Source organism: Kogia breviceps, chromosome 1 (genome assembly GCF_026419965.1).
Source record: "Kogia breviceps isolate mKogBre1 chromosome 1, mKogBre1 haplotype 1, whole genome shotgun sequence".
Taxonomy (NCBI): domain Eukaryota; kingdom Metazoa; phylum Chordata; class Mammalia; order Artiodactyla; family Physeteridae; genus Kogia; species Kogia breviceps.
The window spans coordinates 170,301,251-170,325,219 of NC_081310.1; the positions used below are offsets into that span (position 1 = coordinate 170,301,251).

The 23,969-nt window shown below is 49.6% G+C and overlaps 1 protein-coding gene across 1 annotated transcript in view; it reads left to right on the plus strand.

Annotated features, from left to right (window-relative positions):
- Window positions 1–22,779: 22,779 nt before the first annotated feature.
- BMP8B (bone morphogenetic protein 8b) overlaps window positions 22,780–23,969 on the plus strand; it is a 32,410-nt gene continuing 31,220 nt past the window's right edge. The window contains exon 1 of the mRNA XM_059044138.2: window positions 22,780–23,116. Within this exon, the coding sequence (XP_058900121.1) occupies window positions 22,780–23,116 (337 nt within the window). The remainder of the gene's footprint in view (window positions 23,117–23,969) is intronic.

Sequence of the window (23,969 nt, forward strand, 5' to 3'; positions counted from 1 at the left end):
ATAAAGTCAGGAAGCTAACGGGGTGGAGGGGGGTGCTAAATTAGAGTGATGCTAAGTAAGGATGTTATCCTAATTGCCACTGGAAGGAGTTGGAGAGGTTTTTATTTTGGTTTGTTTTTTCTGTTTGATTTTAGCAGTGGAAGAATATAGTCTGATCTCCATGTTAAAAGATAAGTCTAGGGCTTCCCTGGTGGCGCAGTGGTTGAGAATCTGCCTGCCAATGCAGGGGACAAGGGTTCGAGCCCTGGTCTGGGAAGATCCGACATGCTGCGGAGCAACTTGGCCCGTGAGCCACAACTACCGAGTCTGCGCGTCTGGAGCCTGTGCTCCACAGCAGGAGAGGCGGCGCTAGTGAGAGGCCCGTGCACCGCGATGAAGAGTGGCCCCCGCTCGCCGCAACTAGAGAAAGCCCTCGCACAGAAACGAAGGCCCAACACAGCAAAAATAAATAAATCTTTTTATAAAAAGATAAATCTAGCTGCTATGTGGAGAATGGACTGTAAGGATTTGGAAAGTGGAAGCAGGAAAAAGATGTTCTGGCTGGAAGCAGGGCCTGGAGTTCAGAAGTTCTGGGTGGGTTAATGGTTAATGTTAGCTGTCTCTCTGCTCTGGGACATCTCCACCCCAGTTTATCTAATCACATCTACTAATTTACATGGAGGTCTTCCTGTGGAAAAAGGAATCAGAGATTTCCAACCCACTTCGAGATAAGAAATACCCCGCCCCCGCTGGGTTCTAGCTGATTAGATCAGTGCAGGACCCGAGGCCGAGCCAATCAGACTCCTCCTCCCGAGAATTTCAAGTTGCGACTCAGTCTTTGCTGGGTACACTTGAACGCAGAAATGTAATGTTTGGGCATATACGTAAAATAAATATTCGTTGTATGAATGGGCGCATGGCAAAAAGATCTGCAGAGAAGGAGAAAAGAAGCAGATCTGCAAGGGAGGCCCAGACGAGTAGGAGAGAGAGGTTCCTTCTGGCTTCCCAATTCCTGGTTTCTGACCCTGCCCAGGCCTCAGGTGCTTCCTTGGGTTTCTGGACACCTCCGCTTCCTTATTAAAACCCCAGTTTTGCTTCAATGGATTTCTTTTATGTGCAACTTAAGGACCCCTGTTCCAGGGTATGCATGCTATCATAGCTGCTGTCCAAATGGCCACGCTGCTCTCACCTGTGGCTGGTGGTGCCCTTGTTTCCCACAGCCTCACCAACTTGGGGCTTCGTTACCTATCCTTGTTTTTTCTAGTTTTATGGGCCTATAATGTTGTCTTAAGGCAACTGAATTTGCAGTTATTTTATTCACCAGTGAGACCATCATTTTCCTGAGATCACTTTATATTCATCTTGTTTATAGTTTAAGCCCTTTCGGAGTAGAATCCAGTTTCACACTTACATGCTTAATTCAATTATATGGAAAATAAATGTGCATTTGGTTTTTGTGTTGTTGTTTTTATTGGTACACATATCTCCCCACATACTCTTTCTTTCCTTTTTATATTCTACAGAAGATAAAATACAAATGAATCCAGTCATCAAGCATCCGTTGACTTCCCACTGGCTGTCAACCCTGGGGATATAAGATGAGGATGTCAGGGTTTCCCCCCACCGTCTTCTTTTGCCCACCCTCTGGAAGTTGGGTTCCCTGGCCCTCTTCTCCTCTTGGGCCCCAAGCCCTCCCTGAATGATCTCAATGATCTCATCTGCTCTCAGGCCCCAGCTCCCACTTGTTTTGCAGGATGAGCAGGCTTTGGTTTTTTGTTTGTTTTGTTTTCTTAATGATATGTGACTTTCACCCTACGCACTTTGTATTCAGAGTCTGAATGTTCAGTTTGACCCATGGGAAACTCCACTGAGATGTTTTTGTCCCTGTCAGAAACACCTTGGTGCTGTCCCCAGGTACACCTGAGGTAAACTGGCTCATGCACTACACTGCGTCTTCCAATGAACCAGTGGGATCCCATAGAGCTCACCCAGAAGTGGCTCAACAGAGCTCACCTACTTGGACCTTTGCCCTGTGGGTAAAGGTCACACCCCCTGCAAGGCCCTGGCAGGTGTGAGCCTTCCTGTACCACCAAAGGTGATACTGGGCACCTCTTTGGAAGAGTCAAATTTGTTTGCCATCTGGACTAAGTCTGCCACCCAGTCCAAAGGGGGACATGAGGCGGATGGTAGGACGGGGGCTTAAGTGCTCAACGGCTGCATTTAGGAGAGCCTTTTGACCCCATATCACAGGGTATGAGCTAGAAAAGGAAACCCATGTCTCTGGCCATAGGGGTCTCCCAACAGTTTCAGACCAGAGCCTGTGCACACAGGTGGTGTCCAAGCTCTGTCATAGGCTCCAGACCTTCCTCCTGGACACTTCACCTGGGCACTTTAATCTTGATATGTGCAAGACTGAACATCCCACCCTCCCACCAGTCCCCAAACTGCCCCTTTCTCACTGTTCTCAATCCTGATTATAATGATCCCACTACCAGCCTCATCCATCACCCAAGCCAGAATCCTGGCCATCATCCTCAACCCTTTCTGTGTCCCCTCCCTTTCCTTCTTGCATAACTACATGGTCATCGGGTCTTAAGCATGTGTATTTGTTTCCTATTGCTTATATAACAGATAACTACAAATGTAATGGCTCAAAACAACACAACTTTACTATCTGACAGTAGTGGAGGTCAGAAATGAGTATTACGGGGGTAGAATCAAGGTGTAGCAGGGCTGGTTCCCTCTGGAGGCTCCAGGGGAAAATCTGTTCTTGTCTCAGCTTCTAGAGGCTGCCTACATTCCTTGGCTTATAGCTGCATCCCTTCAGTGTCTGCCTTCTTTTCCCATTGCCTTCCTCCTACTACTCTGATCTCCTGTCTTCCTCTTTTAAGGACCCTTGTGATTTACATAAGGCCCACCCACATGACCCAAGATAATCTACCCATCTGGGGGTCCTTAAGTTGATCACATTTGTAAAGTCCTTTTTGTCACATAAGGTGACATCCACAGGTTCCAGTCATTAGGCTGTGGCTCCTTCACACCATTCTACCCACCTAACATTACTGTTCCAACTGTTCTGTCTCTGCTCTTCAGGTCATGTCATCTCTCATTTAGACTCATAAAACCACTTCCTAATTGGTCTCTGCCTCTGGTCCTGCCCCCTCCGATCCATTATCGTTGAATTTGCATCTTGTATGCCCCTCTCTCTTGGTTAAGTTTTTATAAACCCCTCTTTACTCTCAGGATAAAGTCTGAGCTCCTAAGATGCTGTACAAGGTCTTCTGTGGTCTCTCCCCTCAGTCCTTCAGCCGAATCTCCCTCCCGCCTTCACAAAGCCACTTTCGATGCCTCCGTGTACAGAATAGTGTGTGTTATAGAGCTTCTGCGGGCAGGTGTCTCAGGCTTGAATCCCAGCTCTACCACTTGCCATATACGAATTTTGGGGCCAATAATTTAACCACTCTGTGCCTTAGTTTCATCTTTAAAAAAATCTGGTTGTTGTGATGATTAAACTAATGTTTTAAATGTGCTTATTAAAACAGTGCCTGGTACACAATTGTCTTTCCTTCCATCATTCCACATTCTTTCAGACCCATTGATGTTGTCTGGAATGCTCTCCCGACGCTCCCATGTCCCTGGAAATTCTTACTCATCCTTTCAAGGCTCAGCTCAGTATCACCTCCTCTGTACAGGCCTCCCTGCTGTACCCTCCCACCACATGCCAGCCCTCTGGAAATTCTGCAGACCTGAACTAGAGACCCTATCATATTGTTTTTACAATGATTTGATGATGTGTGTAGGAGGAAAACATCTTGAAATATAAATCTTTGTGCTTTTCTTTTCCACACGTCCTTGTATGTGACCTTCTGCCTAGTCCCTCGGAGTCACTCACATCGCCTTCAAGAAGTAGTATTTTTACAGCAAGAGTACAATACAAAGAGAAAGGGGTGGGGGGAAGCCTGTGCTTAAGTTTTTCAACTTCCAAACTAGGCTTCAATGTGGACAATGTGCATAATACTGAAAGCCAAGTGGTGGGCTTTATGGAAACCCAAATAGGGGGTCCTAAAGGAAGCACAGTGTAAAGTTTATACCTTTATAACCCACCCGCTCTTCAGTCCCCAGTGGTGGACTGTTAAGAGCATAGAAGGATGCCTAGCCCATCCTGCTGGTGGGAAGGCTTGGTTAGGGGTCACTCAGGCGGAGAATGGGGACAGGAGTTGATCTTGGAGATCAGGGTGGCCTGAGATGGAAGCAAAGATGTGGAGAGGAGCAGAGTCAGTGTCAAGAGACTGCCCGGCAGCTGGGCGAGGTTGTGCTGTGACAGCCAAGCCAACGTCAGTAACCATTCATGGCGTCCTGCATCTGCACTGCCACCACCTGTGCTGAGGAGCCACGATCCCTGTTCTGCTGGTGAAGTCCTTCTCTAGTCAGCTGCCCGCTGTTGCCCTTGAATCACCCAGCAGAAGTGATGCCCGCCCATGCCATGCCCCAACTGAGCCATTTCCTGTGGACACCCACTTGCCACAACAGCTCAGGGACATTATAAGCCTCATAAAACAAAGGGTGGGATCCTGACGCTGAGTATCAGTGGTGTGGGAAAGTCTGCAGCACCTGAACTTGGGCAGAACTGGACATTGAAGCTGACCTGTTTCACATGATGACACCCCACGCCAGACTGAGGAAGGAGCCCCTGGGAAGGAGCAAGCACTGGGTTGGATCCATCTCTGTATCCCTAACGTGTGGGTGGGGCTTGGTAGACATTTATTATGTTGAAAGAATGAGGGCTTCCCTGGTGGCGCAGCGGTTGAGAGTGCGCCTGCCGATGCAGGGGACACGGGTTCGTGCCCCGGTCAGGGAGGATCCCACGTGCCGCGGAGCGGCTGGGCCCGTGAGCCATGGCCGCTGAGCCTGCGCGTCCGGAGCCTGTGCTCCGCAACGGGAGAGGCCACAACAGTGAGACGCCCGCGTACCGCACAAAAAAAAAAAAAAAAAAAAAGAATGAAAATCACAGCCGAGTGAGGAAGACAGATACACAAACACGTAATTATAATACAACCCAAGTGCCGAGATAAAGGACTATGGAAGAGGAAAAGGGTGTTCCTGAAGGCAACACCAGGATTAGTGCACAAGTTTTTTGAACTGTACTCCAGAGCACCCCTGGGGCAGGTAGATGCTCTGGGGAATGTCTGTCCAGCCCGTGCTGCTGTCTCCGGGCACTAGGATGGGGTGCCTGGCTGTGCCCTCAGCCACAGCTGATGGGCTCCTCGTGCAGAACCCAGGGAGGGCTCTCCCTCCCCTGAATCTGCTGTTGGGATTCAGAGATGCTAGTCCATCTCTACTGCTCACCTGCCCTGAGAAGCAAGAGCGGGTCACATTTGGCCGTGTGTTTAGGAGGTGGACAGTGAGGTCCAGAGAGGGAGAGAAGCTTGCTGTCGGCTCCATGGTTTTCATCAGGGTCCTCAGCAGGATCGGGATCCTCATTCCCTCGAGGTCTGTTTGCCCCCTACCCTTGGGTTCCGTGTGACACCTATGCACACTTGTATTAAGTTCCTCTTTTACTCAACTTGCTGGAGCGGTTTTCGTTTTGTGCAAATCAAGAGTCTTGGCTAACGTGAACCGCACTGATGTCACCGTCACGCTCTCCGCAAACACTTCTACAACTCCTACCCTGCCCCAGACTTTGTTCTGAGAGCTTTACATGTAATAACTTGTTAAATCCTCAACATTCCTCCAAGGTAGGTACAACTATCATCCCTCATTTTCAGATGAGGAAACTGAGGTACAGAAAGGGTAAGTAACTTGCCATGGTCACACAGCTACGAGGTGATCGAGCTGGGATTCACATCTACACAGAGCCTATGCCCAGCGTTGCAGTTTTATCGTATTTTCTTGAGCCGAAGTTTGTATTTTTATGCATCTTTAACCCATTCTCCTGGAAGAATGTAATTCTCAATGCCGAACACCACGAGGAGCCCTGAGTGAGTCCTGACAGGAGGCTGGGGGGCCGGCTCTGTCTGCCCTCCTCCCCCCCCCCCCCCGGGTCCTGCCTCTTGCTTTGCCGGGACTCTGGCAGAGGAAGCGCGGGAAGGAGCTGCGGTGCCGGGCGCAGAGCTTGGCGGCAAAGCTGCTTGTGTGCGGGGGGCCAGAGCCGCGCCCTGGCACCTGGCAGGCAGCCCGGCCCCGCCGTTGAGAAAATACCTGGAACAAAGCAGTCCTCCCGCCTCCACTGGCCGCCTCTCCTGTGCCTGCAGCGCCTCGATTGAGGAATCTGACCTCCGGGCCAGGCCAGGTCGGGTCCTTACACGGCCTCAGGAGGCCACGGGGAGGCCTTGATGCTCAGCCTGGAACGCCTGCCTGGCTGTCTGGGGTGGGCGTCCCAGAGGGAGGCCTTCATCTCACCCCATTCCCACCCAGGGGCTCTGCTGGGCTGCCTGGACCTCCTGTTACTGCCACCACCCACCCCCACAAGGTGTCTTCACAGGGCAGGTGGCTTCACGGCTCTAGGGCCTGGCATTCCCCCCAGCCAGGAGGTCCGTCTCAACAGCCATGGCTGCTCAGAGGAGCAGACCGGACAGACGTGAGTCTGTGGTAAAGAACCAATGGACCTGCGGAGGAATATGGACGTGCCACCAGGCATTTGGGGGAGTAAGTCTGGACTAGGGACCCGGGAGAGAAAAGTGGAAAAGACTCTGGACCCCCGAGGGCAGTGGTGCGGTTCGTGTTAGACATATCTTGAGCAAAGCACTAGAAGCTCCTCAAAGGGGAGGTCAGCCTCCTGAGGGGGTGGCCAGCCTATGACCTGTTCCTTCTCCTTCCTTCCTTCCTTCTTGTGAGCAAGACTTCAGGAGCACGAATCTGGGCAAGAGACCACCGCACTGCAGCTCTTTCATTCAAACAGGGCCCCGCCCAGAGCCCCAGGCCCAACTCCCAGCCCTGGCTGACATCAAAGCCTACCCCACCACTGTGCTCTAGTGACCCCTGCCATCAGGGCCACTGCCAGCCCGTGTGGTGCTTAATGATGATCCAGAAAAGGAAGCTCTTTAGTCCAGGTGGACACAGCCTTCCTCCAGGGCCCCCAGCTGTGCTAAGCGGAGCTCAACCCCCGCTTGCTTCTCATTTATGTGAGCGTGCGCAGATCCAAGCTGTGTTGTCTTATGCAGGGGCATCAATGCCTGGCAGGATAATACCCGAACCATGACCCTGGGCCCCTGATTCCCAGGCCAAACCCCGTTCCCCTGACCTGGATATTCCCCGGGCTGGACAAAAGGAGGCCATTCCAGAGGTGGTCCCTCTTCACTGGCCCAGACCAACTCCAGACAGCAGGGCAAGGACTCAGGAGGGGTGTCTTAGAAAAAGCTCCCAACACCATTGGGAGGAGACTTCTTCCCAGGCAGCACTCCCTGGCCCCGGAGTAGCCCCTGGATGAGGAGCTCCCAGCTCTGTTGGCAGCCTCGAGGCTCTTCTGGGGGCAGAATGCTACCCAGGAGATGCTCTGACCTGCAATGTGTCAGTGTGTGTGGAAGATCAGGCACAGGTGGCATGGAGCTGGCATACTCAGGGGCCACCCTGGGCTCACTGCTCGGTGCCCAGACCAGGGAGCCCGTAGGTTCGGGGCCTGCAAGCGTGTTTCTGTTCATTTCGGCCTCCATCATTCACCACTGGGCCCAGGGCACGGCACCCTGTCCCCACAACAGGGCCAGCTCGGGGTGAGTCCTGCACAAATGAATGAGTGAAAGAATCATCCAGAGGAAGAGGCCCCTCCTGGGGCAGGTGTGACTGCCCGGGCCCGAGGTGCCAGGACCCCGCCTCTTGCTGCCGTGAGACTCCCTGAGCCTCACCTCCTTTTCTACAGAACGGACCTAAATGATGCCTGTCTCCCTTGGCTGCTGGACAACTTCCTATTAATAATAAAAGCAGCAACAGCAACAATAATAGAGCCACCACTTCTCGAGAACTTCCTCTGTGTTCGTTCTTTGCATGAATCCTCACAACAGAGCTGTGAGCAAGGCACTCTCCCCATTTTACCAAGAACTTGGTAATGACTTAGTGAGGATGAGCCTTGTTCAGGAGATGCAGCTGGATCCCTTCTGTGTGCAGGGCAGCGTGGGTTGTGCATGGGGCCGTGGGTGTCTGTGGAGTTCACAGCACGGGGAGGAGCTCCTATCACAGTCCGGAATCCTTGCGCACCCCGTCTCCCCCCAGGTGCTGAGTGTCCCCTGAGTCTAGGGCCAAGGTCATAGCTGCTGGGAGGCTGGAGTCCCACTTCTGCTTCCGATCGTCTGTGCCACCTGGGTCGGTCTCTATACCTCCCTGGACTTGGTTTATCCTATTGTAAAGTGAGAAACAGAGGTCAGATCCCTGATCACCAAGATCTCTCACCACAAAGAAAGGCCAAGAGGAAGTTCAGGCAAACTTGGAGCCTGAGTCTGAATGTCTGGCTTCTCTCTGCTCCCTGGTGGACATCAGCAGCCTAGCACCCGGGGGAAGTGGCAGCCAGAAGACAGTAACTCCCAAGGACTTGGGCACTAGCTATGTGCCCTCCACCAAGGATCCTATCCCTTGGAGCCCCAGTCCCCACCTGTTAAATGGGGATAATAATAGTACCAACATCATCAGGATGGTGAGGAGTAAGTATAACAGTAAATATAAAACACTTGCTACTGGGTCACACACAGGATGTGCCCAATACCTGCCAATCATTATCATTACTCCTTCTTCTCCTCCACCTCCACGTCCTACCAGTCACCAAGCCCTGCTGGTTCTGGTTCCTCTTGTATCCCCTGTACCTCTTAGACCAGGCCCATGATCTGGATTTCTCCAAAAGCCTCAACCCTGCTCCATCTACCAATGCCCCATTTTGGACGGCTGTCCGAGCCCCTCAGCCAGGCCCTCTGGGACCCTGCCTGCCTCTGCAGCCTCAGTCACCCTGTACCTTTCTGCTCCCTGTGTTCTGACCACACCCAGCTCCCAGCATCCCTTCACTTAGGTGAGTTCATTGAAAGGTTACTTCAACTATCTTTGCTTCCCCCTTCCCCACCTCTGCTGTCGCCCCGAACCCTCTCTAGGTCTCAGTTTCCTTATCTGCCAAACTGAACTGTTGTGAGGATGCAAAGAGGTAGTATACAGAAGTACGTAGCCCACAGTAGCCACCAGACAGAAGCCAGGTGCCTACAGTTGGGAAGGAGGGTTCCAACATCAGTGCAGTGGGGAGTCACATTTGTGGGCGGGGAGGGGACAGAGGCATGCAATGTGACGAGAGCTCCAAGACCCCAGCACGGCCCTCAACCCCAGCATGGGCACCATCTGAGCAGGTGAGCACAGACTCGGCTTCTAGGTAAAGCACAGAGCCTGGTTGGCCCCTCAGTGTGATCCTGCTGGCCCCATCCCACTGGAGGACCAAATGGAGAACTGTCCCTCTGGCTCAGTGGCCCCAGGGGACAGCACTGGGGCTGAAGCACGGACAACCCTGAGCCTGACTTAAGAGGAGGGAGGCACCCGACATGAGGCAGACCCCTTCCCACCCTCTGTCAGGTCTGGGGCCAGAGCAGTAGACCAGAGTCCTAGAGCCTGTACACGAAGTAGGGGAACCAGTGATGGGAAGGCCCTCAGTGGTCCTCCAGGCCACGTGGGGAAACTGAGATTTCGATTAGGGAAAAGAAGTTCCTTGGGGTCCTATGGAGCATTCATTCATTCAACACATTTTTATTCTGTTTAATATTTTGGTTTAAGTAATATATTCACAACATCCAAGAAACCACATATAGAACGACATACTTTACAAGGCCTTCCTGCTACCTCTATCTGTGTTCCTTCACTTACCTCATCCATGCCCTATAAGTAATCCACTTTATTAGTTTCTTATGTATCCTTTTCAGGTGAATAAATACAACCAAATAGGAATATGCATTCTTATTCATTCACACCCCTGTTGTACTCAAAGGAGGGCATACCATGCTCTGTATCTTACCTTTTTCACTTAAAAAGGTGTTTTGTAGTTTAATTAGTCCATAGAGAGCTTTTTCTTCTATGAGCTCGCTAGTACATGATGGGATGTGGCAGAGTTTATTAGCTAGCTCCTTCCTTAATTACACTTGGGTTGTTTCCAGACTTTTGCTCTCACAAACAATACTGCAGTGAATAAACTTGCTTACCCAGGGCTGATAATTAAGCAAGAGTATCATGGGCAAGGCTGTACCAGTTGTTAAAATATTGAAATGCTTTTGTGGTGTTTGGTAAATAGTATAATTGTAGCTGTGACAATCAATAACTTAATACAATTCTGCTATAACTCTTTAGTTCAAGCTATGGTTGTAGGATGTCAGGACTTGACCAATGGGCCTTCTGGAAGATTAGAAATGTCAGGACTGGGATTTCCCTGGTGGCACAGTGGTTAAGAATCTGCCTGTCAATCCCTGGTCCAGGGAAGATACCACATGCTGTGGAGCAACTAAGCCTGTGTGCCACAACTGCTGAGCCTGTGCTCTAGAGCCCGTGAGCCACAACTACTGAGCCGGCATGCCATAACTACTGAAGCCTGCGCACCTAGAGCCCATGCTCCGCAAAAAGAGAAGCCACCAAAATGAGAAGCCCATGCACAGCAATGTAGAGTAGCCCCTGTTCACCACTACTAGTGAAAGCCCGTGTGCAGCAATGAATACCTAACGCAGCCAAAAATAAATAAATTAATCAATAAAAATTTTTTTAAAAAAAGAAAAGAAATGTCAGGACCAGTTGGGACTATAGCCCATGCTGCAGGGTGACTGTGTTGATGTATTGAGCAGTCTTTACAGAACACTCTGTATTTTAGAACCATCACCGGTTTATCATTCTCTTCTAATTATCTAGCTGCTACTGCTTGTAAATATTTTAGTTTTCACTGAGCTTCTACTGGTTCATTTCCATTCTTGTTCAGTAGGATGAATACACTGCTTTGATATTTGTAAATTTAAGATTTATAGTAAAACTTTAAAAACAAACACCAAAATGAAGAGACAAGAAATGTTGGATGTTTCTTAACATTTATTTTAAATATTTTATTTTTAAAATTAACTTATTTATTTTTTGGTTGCATTGGGTCTTCGTTGCTGCATACAGGCTTTCTCTAGTTGTGTCGAAAAGGGGCTACTTTTAGTTGCAGTGCACGGGCTTCTCACTGTGGTGGCTTCTCTTATTGTGGAGCACGGGCTCTAGATGCACAGGCTTCAGTACTTGCAGCATGCAGGCTTCAGTAGTTGCGGCACACGGGCTCAGTAGTTGTGGCACATGGGCTTATTTCTCTGTGGCATGTGGGAATCTTCCCGGATCAGGGCTCAAACTTGTGTCTCCTGCATTGGCAGGTGGATGCTTAACCACTGCGTCACCAGGAATGTCCCTCTTTTAAATATTTTAAATGTGAATCTTCCTTTCCGGGGAGAAAGAAGAAAGAAGAAATAACAATAATAATCCATCACAGCCTGGGATATCTTTTATTGCTGTGTCCAAATCTGAAGAGCCTAGAATATTTATTAACATGCAAGAATCAGTTCAAAATAAGACAAATAATTTACATTTCTAGAATAAAAAGCAAATTGATAGTCTTGTGCTTCAGGTTATTATGGACAGGGTAATTCTAATCAATCCTCTTTTGAGGAATAGAAAAGTTGGACAAAAGTTGGACAAAGTAGAATCATTAAAAAATCATTCTACTTAACAAGTGAATGGGTTTAAAACGTGTCCAATTATTGATGACATGCCTCTTTTCAAGAGGTAGAGCCCAATTCCCCCTCCTTTGAGTGTGGATTGGACTTTGTGACTTGTTTCTAATGAATAAAATAGAGTGTAAGTGACCGTGAACAGCTGGGCCATGAAAGAGATTGCAGTCTCTTCCTGCTCTCACTCTGGGAGAAGTCAACTGCCACATTTTGAGGACACTCAAGCATCCCTAGGGAGAGGTCTACGAGGTGAAGAAACTGAGGCTTCCTGTCAACAACCAGCACCATCTCACCAGGTGTGAGTGCACCATTTGGAAGTGGGTCCTCCAGCCCCAGTCAAGCTTTCAGATTACTGCAGCCCTGGCTACCAGCTTTACCACAACCTCATGAGAAACCCTGAGCCAGAACCACTCAGCTAAGCCAATCCTGGATCCTGACTCTCAGAACCTGTGTAAGATAATAAATGTTTATTATTTTAAGCTGCTAAGTTTAGCAATTATTTGTTATTTGGCAATCAATAACTAGCACAAAGGCAGTGGAGTGGTAATAAGTTAGTGAAGAGTTACCAAGACTGGGCCAAGACTCTTGGGAATGTAGAGGCTCATGGAGGTGAGCTTATGTTTGGGGCTGCTTTTCCCCTGAGGGGGAGGCTTAGAAGCTGAGTAGTACTTCCACAAATTTTCAGGGTAAGAGGGACAGGATTTGGAGTCAAGGACCATCAAGGAGGGCTCCTTGGTGAACGCCCCTCCCTTTGAGTTAGGACACTAAAAGTCTAACCTCTGGGAGTATGTAAGGACAAATGGGAAGTAGATAGATCTTTATAAAGAATGCACCTCAGGGACTTCCCTGGTGGTCCAGTGGGTAAGACTCCATGCTTCCAATGCAGGGGGCCTGGGTTCGATTCCTGGTCAGGGAAATAAGATCCTGTATGTCACAGGGCGCAGCCAAAAGAAAAAAAAAAAATTAACCTCCACTCCATACCATCACAATCCCTGAAATTGTACTAAGGAGATCCCGGATTGCAAATTTCTCCAGGTGCTGGGCAAAAACAAAAAAGTAAGCCCTCTCTGGACTTACTCTCTGGAGGAAGCTAACACTACCCTCAGCCTGAAACTCCTACAAGGAATTTTCCAAATATGGTGACGGTCCAGCACATGCATGTGTGCACACACAAACACACAACAAGCACATGAGGAGTTAACATGAACAAGACCAGTAGAACAAGAGATAAGAAAAACTGACTCTCAGAGGCTTCAGATACTGGAGCTATAGACAGATCTTTAAATAACTTTCTACATTCAAAGGTATAAAAGGCAAGCTTGAATTTCAGCAGAGAACCAGAAACTAGAAAGAACGATAAGGAAAGTGTTATGGGTTGCATTGTGTACCCCCCCCAAAAAAAAGATGTGTTGAAGTCCTAACCCCCAATACCTCAGAATGTGACCTGATTTGGAAATAGGGTCAGTGTAGATGTAATTAGAAGTTTAGATGAGGTCGTACTGGAGTAGGGTGGGTCCCTAATCCAAGATGACGGTGTCCTTACAAAAAGAGTATGTGAAAACACACAGGGAGAGAATCCATGTGATGATGGAGGCAGAGACTGGAGCGATGCAGCCACAAGCCAAGGAACACCAAGGATAGCCAGCAATGACCCGAATGGAGGTGTGGACCAGATTCTCCCTCAGAGCCTCCAGAAGGAACCAACCCTGCTGACACCTCTATTTCAGACTTTTAGCGTCTAGAACTATAAGCGAATTCGTTGCTGTTGTTTTAAGCCACCCAGTTTGTGGACCTCTGTTCCTGCAGCCCTAAGAAATGAATACAGAGAATCAAGTTGAAAGATACAATGACTCAAAGTAAAAACTCAGTGGATGACAGTTAGTGAGCTAGTAGAAGACTGGTCAGAAAAAGTACCCAGAATCAGGCACAGAGAGACGAAGGGATGGGAAATACAAAACAGAGAGTAGGGCTTCCCTGGTGGCGCAGTGGTTGAGAGTCCGCCTGCCGATGCAGGGGATGCGAGTTCGTGCCCCGGTCCAGGAAGATCCCACATCCCACATGCCTTGGAGCGGCTGGGCCCGTGAGCTATGGCCGCTGAGCCTGCACGTCCGGAGCCTGTGCTCCGCAACGGGAGAGGCCACAACAGTGAGAGGCCTGCATACTGAAAAAAAAAAAAAAATCTCACACAGTATTATAATTGTTAGAAGAACTTTGAATGTAATTGCTGTTACTTCAGAAGAACTAAGAGCAATTATAACAGAAGAAAAGTTTCAGCCCTATGAATGATATGACTGCTTTTAAGAATAAATTCTCTATTGATTGAGAGGACACGTCACCTAAAGACGATCAATTTAGCGGAGAAAGCGTTAGAAGAGTTTAATGTCAAATCATGGCTCAGACAAGAATATCACTTAGCTAGTGACAGCTGCATTATACGAACAATATGCCTGCAACTTCTAAAAACCAATATATGATTTGGAAATCATTAGAATAATGTGATGAATAGGTTAGCACCTACAATTTGTATCACTTGTTAGACAGTCATATAAGATATAGTTTAGATAAATTAGACAATAAGAGGGAATATTTTAAAATTATTGTTATACAAACATATAGACACATATATGTATACATTTTAATGATCATATCCACGTGTTAAATATATTGAATATCACCTTTTTACATATGTCATTTCTCAGTGCATAGATATGTCTATAAAATAAATTCTCAGAAGAGGGATTGCTGGGTCTAAGTGGAAATGTGTTTGAAATTTTGATAGATACTGTCAAATTGCCCTCTGTAGAGATCGTACTATTTTTGTACTCCCATCAGGAATTTACGAGTACCTATTTCCTCACAGCCTCATCATGTCTGTGTTGATAAACTTTTTGATTTTTTTGTTCTTTTGATAAGTGAGAAATTTTAGCTCAATGTAATTTAAATTTGTACTTTTCTTATTATGAGTGAAGTTGGCATATTTCAATATATTTAAAGGTTGTTTGCATCTCTTTTCTTGTGAACTATGTATCAATGAGAGCCATGTCAAGCATTTTTTTTTTAATCCTGAGAGCAATAGGAAGGTGCTGTAGGGTTACCTGTTGGGAATGAACATACGCAGATTTGCATTTTATAAAGTATTTTTTATAATTTATTTATCTTTATTTTTGGCTGTGTTGGGTCTTCGTTGCTGTGCGTGGGCTTTCTCTAGTTGTGGCAAGCGGGAGCCACTCCTCATTGCAGCGTGTGGGTCTCTCACTATCGCGGCCTCTCTTGTTGCGGAGCACAGGCTCCAGATGCTCAGGCTCAGTAGTTGTGACTTCCCTGGTGGCACAGTGGTTAAGAATCCGCCTGCCAATGCAGGGGACACGGGTTCGAGCCCTGGCCCGGGAAAACCCCACATGCCGCGGAGCATCTAAGCCCGTGTGCCACAACGACTGAGCCTGTGCTCTAGAGCCCGCGAGCCACAACTACTGAAGCCCACGCACCTAGAGCCCGTGCTCAGCAACAAGAGAAGCCACCGTGATGAAAAGCCCACACACGGCAACAAAGAGTAGCCCCTGCTCGCTGCAACTAGAGAAAGCCTGTGTGCAGCAATGAAGACCCAACGCAGCCAAAAATTAATTAATTAATTAATTTTAAAAAAACAAAAAAACTCACCTCTTTCCCACCTCCTGGAAACCACTATTTTACTTTCTGTCTCTATGAGTTTGACTACTCTAGATATCTCGTATAAGTGGAATCATAATATCTGTCCTTTTGTGTCTAGCTTTAATTAAGCATAAGGTCTTCAAGGTTTGTCCATGTTGTAGCATGTGTCAGAATTTCCTTCCCTTTAAAGGCTGAATAATAGTCTATTGTATGTATACTCCACAGTTTGTCTGTTCATCTGTTGATGGGCATTTGAATTGTTTCCACATTTTGGTTATTGTAAATAATGCTGCTGTGAACATTGGTGCACAAATATTTATTCAACTCATGACTTTCAATTTGGGGGATATATATCCAGTAGTGACACTGCTGGATCATATGGTATTTCTATGTTTAATTTTTTGAGAAACTTCCTTACTGTCTTCTGCATTGGCTGCACCATTTTACATTCTTGCTGGCAATACACAACGGTTCCAATTTCTCCACATCCTCACCAACAGTTGTTATTTTCTGTTTTTTTGATAATAGCCATTCTAATGGATGTAAGGCGGTATCTCATTGTGGTTTTGATTTGCATTTCCCTAATGATTAGTAATGTTGAGCATCTTCTCATGTGCTTATTGGCCATCTATACATCTTCTTTGGAAAAATGTCTATTTAAGTCCCTTGCCCATTTCTAGATTGGTTGTTTGTTTTATTGTTGCTGAGTTTTAGGAGTTCTTTATGTATTCTGGATATTAATTATTTGTCAGATATATGATTTGCAAATATTTTCTTACATTCTGTGGGTTGCCTTTTATCCTTTTACTCTACTGATAGTGTCCTTTGATGCACAAAAGTATTAAATTTTGTAAATGTCCAAAAGTCCAATTGATCTATTTTTTCTTTTGTTGTCTGTGGGTTTGTTGTCATCTTGATAACTTGCTGCACAGCTTGCGGGATATTAGTTCCCCGAGCAGGGATGGATCCCGGGCCACTGCAGTGAAAGCTCCAAGTCCTAACCACTGGACTGCCAGGGAATTCCCATCGTCTTGATAACTTTTAACTGCATTTCTAACCATTCTAACCTCCAATATGGAAGTCCTTTTCTATAGAAAGTTCAATCAATGTTCCTCTTCAGCTGGGCTATTCATAAAAAAGAGATCCCCTGAACTGGTAAGGTTTGTATGCTTTTCTCAGGCAGCACAAGTTGATGGAGGTCCTGCTGTTTTCAGGCCAGTTTATGGACACTTTGATGGCCGTGGTCTACTGGTTGTACAAGGTGGAGCCGAAGCTGGCTTGAGGACCAGCCTGTGCACGGGGATATCAACCTCATCATGAACCTCACTGATGCCCATAAGGTGAGGGATGAGATCTGGGCTGCATGGAGGGCAAAGCTGTTGGGTCCCCCACCTGTGAGTGCCTGTGGCTCATGGTACCCTCCTAGGGGAGAAAGGAAGTCTCAGAATGTCTGTGTCTCTGCTTGTCAGAGAGGCAGCTCCTTGCTCTGTGTGTTTAAACAAACTGTTGCCAGGATTCTGCATCAGCCACAAAGAATTTACCAAAGTTGGTTTGATTCAGATTTGGCGATATGTAAACGTCACTTCGAGAGGTTTCCCCCGCCTCCACCCCCATCCCCAATCCAATCATCCACTGGTGTCATTTGGGTCACAAAATGGATTTAATTTCAGGTGGAAAGACACCCATTTCCACTGACTCCCAAAATAAATGTGAGGACTTTTTTACCACTTTGGAACCATACTCATCAATATTTAGTGTAGCCTGAGCCTGTCATGTTCAGGTGCATAATACCCTCCTGTTTCAGTAGGATGGATTCTGATGAAGTGACACTTTTATCATTATCTCTGCTAACATTCTTTATCTTGAAGTCTAGTGTCTACTTGATATTAATACAGTCCCTCTAGCCTTCTTACTTTTTTATTTGCATGATATATTCCTTCCATCCATTTACTTCCAACATGTGTTTTGTATTTTCAGTGCATCTTTCATAGACAGCTTATCATTTGTTCTTGCTTTTTTTTCTCTCCCTTAACTCATCTGACAATCTCTGACTTTTAATTGGAGCATTTAGTCCTTTAACAGGAGGTGACCTTACCCACTGGCTGGAGATTCCCCATGAAGACAAGACTGTCTCATTATGTCTATATGTTTATTCTTGCCATGTAATCACACCTTCGGAGCATGATGAACTGGATTTTCCCAGCATCCTGGATGAAGTTAGGAAGGTGAGTGAGGCACCTCTGAGGCCCCTCATTGGTCATTTAATGAGGCAGTATAGTGCGCCTACACCAAGGCAGCCTGTGGGTCTGACATGTTCATGACATAGGAGCTCAGGACACGATCCTGTGATTGTATTCATATCTATGATAGGTCCTCAGATCACAAAATGCAAAGATTACATGTATTGGTGATAACATCGGATAATCTCCACTCCAGTAGTATCTCTTAAGGGAAATTTGTCCCTGCTCTTTTATTATTTATTTATTTAGGTTGCCTGGCACAGCTTGCGGAATCTCAGTTCTCTGACCAGGGATTGAACCCAGGCCATGGCAGTGAAAGTCAGGAATCCTAATCACTAGGCCACCAAGCTACTCCCTCTGCTTTTTTTTTTTTTTTTTAATTTTATTTATTTATTTATTTTTGGCTGCGTCGGGTCTTCGTTGCTGTGCGCGGGCTTTCTCTAGTCAAGGCGATCTGGGGCTACTCTTCGTTGGGCTGCGCAGGCTTCTCATCGCGGTGGTTTCTCTTGTGGAGCACGGGCTCTAGGCGCACGGGCTTCAGTGGTTGTGATATGTGGGCTCAGTAGTTGTGGCTCACGGGCTCTAGAGCACAGGCTCAGTAGTTGTGGTGCCCAGGCTTAGTTGCTCCACAGCATGCGGGATCTTCCTGGGCCAGGGCTCGAACCCATGTCCCCTGCATTGGCAGGCGGATTCTTAACCACTGCACCACCAGGGAAGCTCCTCCCTCTGTTATTTTAAATTGCTGTCTCTTTTTCATATTCTATATAAAGTAGGTCTTGGCGATCATGAATTTAACCTTGTGGTTTCAGTAATGAAAGTTCATGGATTTGCATTTGTGGTTGGCATGCAAGAAAGCCAGGCACACAGCAAGAGAGGAAGGCTTACTGGACACCGACGCCCACATTCCAACACAGCTTTGTTCTGTTCTTTGCTCCCACGCAATAGTGAGCAAATCTTAGTGGAAGGATTCATGAAGGTTGGAGGCTACTCTTTTGTCAGAGACTAGTAAATTCACAGATATTTATTGAAATCTTAAATATGAGCCTGGGACTTCCCTGGTGGCGCAGTGGTTAAGAATCTGCCTGCCAGTGCAGGGGACACCAGTTCGAGCCCTGGTCCCGGAGGAACCCACATGCCACGGAGCAACGAATCCCATGTGCCACAACTACTGAGCCTGCGCTCTAGAGCCCGCGAGCCACAACTACTGAGCCCACGTGCCACAACCACTGAAGCCCGCACGCTCAGAGCCCATGCTCTGCAACAAGAGAAGCCACCACAATGAGAAGCCCGCACACCGCAATGAACGGTAGATCCTGCTCACCACAACTAGAGAAAGCCCCCGTGCAGCAACGAAGACCCAGTGCAGCCAAAAATAAAATAAATAAATAAGTATTTAAAAAGGAAAAAAAAAAGAAGTAGGTAGGACGGAGTAGTCGGGAGAAGGAGGAGAGGTAGAAGAGCGGGGGTCCTAGAAGCCGAGGGTGGAGAGTGTTTCAAGAAGAAAACAGTCAGTAATTCCCCTACGTGCAAATGACAGTGGTAGAGAGGTGTTTTTACCTGCCAAATTGGCAGAGACCTATTTATTTACATATTTAACAATAACACCTAGTGTCAGCAAGGGTGAAAGTAAATGGGCACCCTCATACTATTTGGGCAGCAGAGAATATGTAGCAAAAACCTTAAAAACTGTGTATGCTCTTTGACCCAAATATTCCATTTCTAGAAATTTATCCTAAAGAAATCACCATGGGTGATCACAGATTATTCGACAAGACTGCAACAGCAATGTGCATAATATTAAAAAACATATTATTCAATCATGTATACTTGGTTAAATGTTATGACAGCCATATGATGAAAAAATACCATGAAGCCAAAAAAAACCACATGCGAAATAATCAACGGCACGGTGAAATATTGCAATATATTGTAAGTCAATTGAGCAAGTGTGATCCTGGGTTTTTTTTGCATTAAAAATGTACAGATGTATTTAAGAAAAATACACCAAATATTACCAACATGGGTTTGGTGATTTTTGTGCTTTTTTAAATCTTTCTGTATTTTCAAAAGTTTCTGCAATAAGCAACCTGTTTTCGTAATCAGGAAAAAGGTTTTTTTGGTGCTTTGAATAGTGTAATAATAATACATTAATAATAGTAACAATAACAATAGCTAACATGTACAGAGTGCTTCCCGTGTGCCAGTCACTGTGCTAGGTGCTCTGTGTACATTCTCATGTAATTCCCATCACAGTCCTACAATCGTGAGCCTCGCTGGTAGATGAGAGACAGCCTGAGAGAGGTTCAGTAACTTGCCCAAGGTCACAGAGTTGCCAGGTGTCTGGGGAAGCCCTTGTTTGACACTACTTTCTCCAAGAAACCTTCCCCATGTCAGTTCCCCTCCAGTTCAGGAGTTCCAGGATCACCTGTCCCCACTTCCTCTGTCTTTCCAGGCACCTTGCCGGTCCCTCTGTCAGAGCGCATTCTGCTTTTGGAAACGATTGTACGTTCACCTGATGGCCACCCCTGTTAGAGTGGGGGCCTCTTGGGGGCGGGGAGCTGGTCCGCTTCATCTCTGGCTTGGAGCACAGCACAGAGTGCCCCCTGTGGTTGTTGCTAAACTGAATTGTGGGGTAATGCCCTTTGGACTGGCTATAACCTGCCGTTTAGGTTTATGGGAATGTGAGCCTATTGTTTAAAGATCACAGTTATTTCCACTCATCTGAAATTGAGATAAATGATCTCAGCTATTACAAGAATACTGGTACTGGGCTGCTTGCAGTCTTGCTGGGAGGCCAGCATTGTACAATACACAACCAGAGAATTACAGGCTCCATCTGAGACCCCCAGTGATGTGGTGTGGACTCAAAGGGGAATGCAGAGGGATGCCCAGGGACATAGACAGGGACAGTGAAGGGGGCAGGAGATTCAGAGACCCTGACAAAGTGTGACAAGGGGACACCCCTTTGACTCGGCCCCCTGCATCTGCATGCAGTCACCAAGCCCTGTGGATTCAGCCTCCTAAACAGCCTTCTCCTCTGCCTTCCACCCATTGCTACTGTCCTCCTTCCTGCCCTCCCATTACTGTACCTGCCCCAGCTGTGGGCCCTGACTCCAGTCTCCCTCCTTTCAACCTGGAGTCCCTTCTGAATCCAGGCTCTGGTCTTGTCTTGGGCACTTTCAATGGCTTATCTCCATTATCCTTCTGATAAAGTTCAGCATTCTTATCTTGCCTTACACGTGCTGTGGAAATCTATCTGTTGGGTAAGACAGACTAGGCATGTTGCTAAGGCAACAGCAGATGATTATTTAAGGATTTATTTGATACTTAAATTTTTTTGAAGTGATCATGGAAAAATGTGAATTTTATTGGACATAATTTTAAAGTTTAATCTTGAATTAGGGCACCATTATGGTCAGGGGCCCAGAGCCCTCTTCTAGCCTTCCAAGGCCCTTTGTGGTCTGTCCCTTGTCAGTGCCTCCAGCCTCACCCTCAGCCGGCCATTTGCCCCCCAGGCTCTCCAGCCTCCACTGAACAGCTCACCTGCATGTGACCACCTGCTGCAGCCCAGCTCCAGTGTTGTGTGACCTGAGGGAAGTCCCTTAACCCTCGTGTGCCTCAGTCTCCTCGTCTGTTAAATGAGGTGGGGGAGGGGCGGTTAGGTATCTACCCTATGACAACGTGCGAGCGTGAAGGAAATGGTACAGAACATGGCTGGCACACGGACAGTGCTGACTGTCACCTGCCACTGTTACGCTCCTTGGAGTCTCGGCCTTCGCACAAACTATTTCCACTGCCTGGAACATTCTCCTCCCACTGACCTTTCCTTCATCCCAACCAGTTCCTTCCGGCCTTCAGAGCTCAGTCTAAGTGTCTCTTCCTCTCAGCGCAGCGCCTTAACTATAAGCGAATAAATGCGGTGAGAAGGCGCCTAGGGAAGAGCAGGGTGTGCAGAAGGGGGCTAGTCAATGGAGGGGTTTCCGTGAGGAGCCTTCTGTCGCAAGCCGCTGAGGGCCGTGACAATTCAGATGCGCAAAGGCTCAGGAAGGGCACCAGAGCTCCCTGACCCGCGGGAGGCGGGAAGCGGGTGCGCATATCCCGCGCGCGGCTGGACCGGCACCGGGGTCCGAAGGGCGCCCAGCCAGACCTAGTGGTGGCAGTGCGGCTGCTGGAGCTGCCGGGGCGGCCCGCCGGAGGCGCCAGCCGGGAGCGCGCGGAAGCCAGGCGGGTGGGCGCGCCAGGAGCAGTGACGGAGCCGGCGTCAGGAGTCCGGGAAAGAGCTCCCAAAGGCGCACGCAAGGGGACTGCGGGGAAGGCGCCGAGAGGCCGGCGAGGAGCTGCGGTGGCTGGGAACCCGGGCCCGGCTGCTCGCAGAGGGATGCGCCCCACTCTCGGGTCTGGCTGGCACCCACCTGAGGCGTTTCGGGTCCTGGGGCGACACTCCGAGCACCAGATGGGGCTGCAAGGTCACTCTGCGGGCCTGACGGAGAGTTGGGATCCAGCTCTGGAGGGCGATCAAGGACACACCCCGCTGGAGCGCAGGGTCTGATCTTCCCGAACCGCACCGCTACCCTGGGTCCCCAGGCCGAGTCCCCACGGCCGCCCGACAGCGTGGCCAGCGCGGGAGGGGAGCCCAGGACGACCGCGAGGCCCCCGACGGCGGGGCTAGGGATTCCTCGCCGACCACCTACCAGCGGGTCGCATCTCACGGTCGCCAACACCTGGCATCCAGAGCCCCTTCCTGGAGGGGGGGGTCTGTTCCGCGGCCTTGGCCCCGCCCCTGTACCCCCATTGGTCGGGTCCGGAGGGGGCGGGACCCGACGGCTGCAAGTTGGACTGAGAGAGGCCACCTCGGCCCGAGGCGCGCTGCACAGGCTGAGGGTCCGCGCCTCTCGGAGCCCGGCGGGAGCTCGCCCTCCGCCTCTGAGCTGAGCTGCCTCGGCAGCAGCCGGACTGTCTGGCGCGGCGGCACAGACAGACTAGCCGACGGTCCCCGGTCCCCGGAGGAGCCCTTGCCCGAGGGGGTGCTGCCGCATCCGACTACGCGGAGCCGCGACAGGAGCCGCAGGCCGAGCGCTCTAGGGACCGCGCTGCGTTCGTGGGCGACGCCCGCCCCGGCCCGCCGGCCCCAAGCCCGGCCCGCCGCTCGCCGTCGGGGCGGCCCCAGCCCCGGGCCCGGCCGGGAGCGGATGCGCGCTCGGTGAAGCCTCCCGGGTCCCGCCATGGCTGCGCGCCCCGGGCAGCTCTGGCTGCTGGGCCTGGCGCTGTGCGCGCTGAGCGGCGGCGGCGCCTCTGGCCCGCGCCCCTCGCCCGGCTGCCCGCAGCCGCGCCTGGGCCCGCGCGAGCGCCGCGACCTGCAGCGCGAGATCCTGGCGGTGCTCCGGCTGCCCGGGCGGCCCCGGCCCCGCGCGCCGCCCGCCGCCGCCCGGCTGCCCGCGTCCGCGCCGCTCTTCATGCTGGACCTGTATCGCGCCATGGCCGGCGACGACGACGAGGACGGCGGGACCCCGGAGCGGCGCCTGGGCCGCGCCGACCTGGTCATGAGCTTCGTCAACATGGGTGAGAGCGGGCCAGGGGTGGGCAGCGGCGACCCCGCGAGAAGGCGCGTAGGGGATGGCAGTCCAAGGGTCTCCTCGGGGGCTGAGCGCGGTCTGCAGGGGCGTGTGCGCCACCTCGGGCAGGGCGAGCGCCCTGCTGGGAGCGGGGAATCACCTTGTCGTGGACAAGGAACCGCGGGAGGGAAAACCGCCCGGGTCAGGGCAGCGAAGTCTCACGGGGGTGGGGGTCGGTGAGCTGCCGATCCGGCAGGGACAGATGAGGGATGTGAGTCCCAGAGGCGTACATTCACCCGCGGCCAAACACACCCAATGGTAAGATTCGTGTAGTGTCGGGTGGACGCGGGCAGTGCCAGGAAGACAGTCTGGTCCTGCGGAGGCAGATGAGTAAACAGAGACTGTGATGCGGTCACGTTGATAAGGGCGGTACTGAAGAGAGGGACAAAGTTCAGCGTGGAAAACCCTGGTCACATCGTCAAAGCACCAGAGTAGAGATGAGGACCCAGATGTTCTGAGTCCACAGCAGCCTCTTCCCTGGGCCACCTGGGGGTGGGGTGCTGCTGGGGGGTGGGACGGTGGGGAAAGAGTAGACTCTGAGCTCAGCGGGGCAGGGACCGTGGTCTTGTCACCCTGGGCTCACACCCAGGACTTGGCTTGTCATGGAATGAGTGTCCAGGCCATTGAATGACCTGATGGGCAGCTTGGACCCTCTTTGTTCTCCCAGGTAAAGCCCGGCTTTTCCTCTCTGCAGAAATTGTACTCCAAATCGTGGAGCCATTTACCTTTAAGTCCTCAAAGATAACGTTTTCCATTACTAAACTCTCTTTAATCTACATTCATGAACATATGTCCCCCAC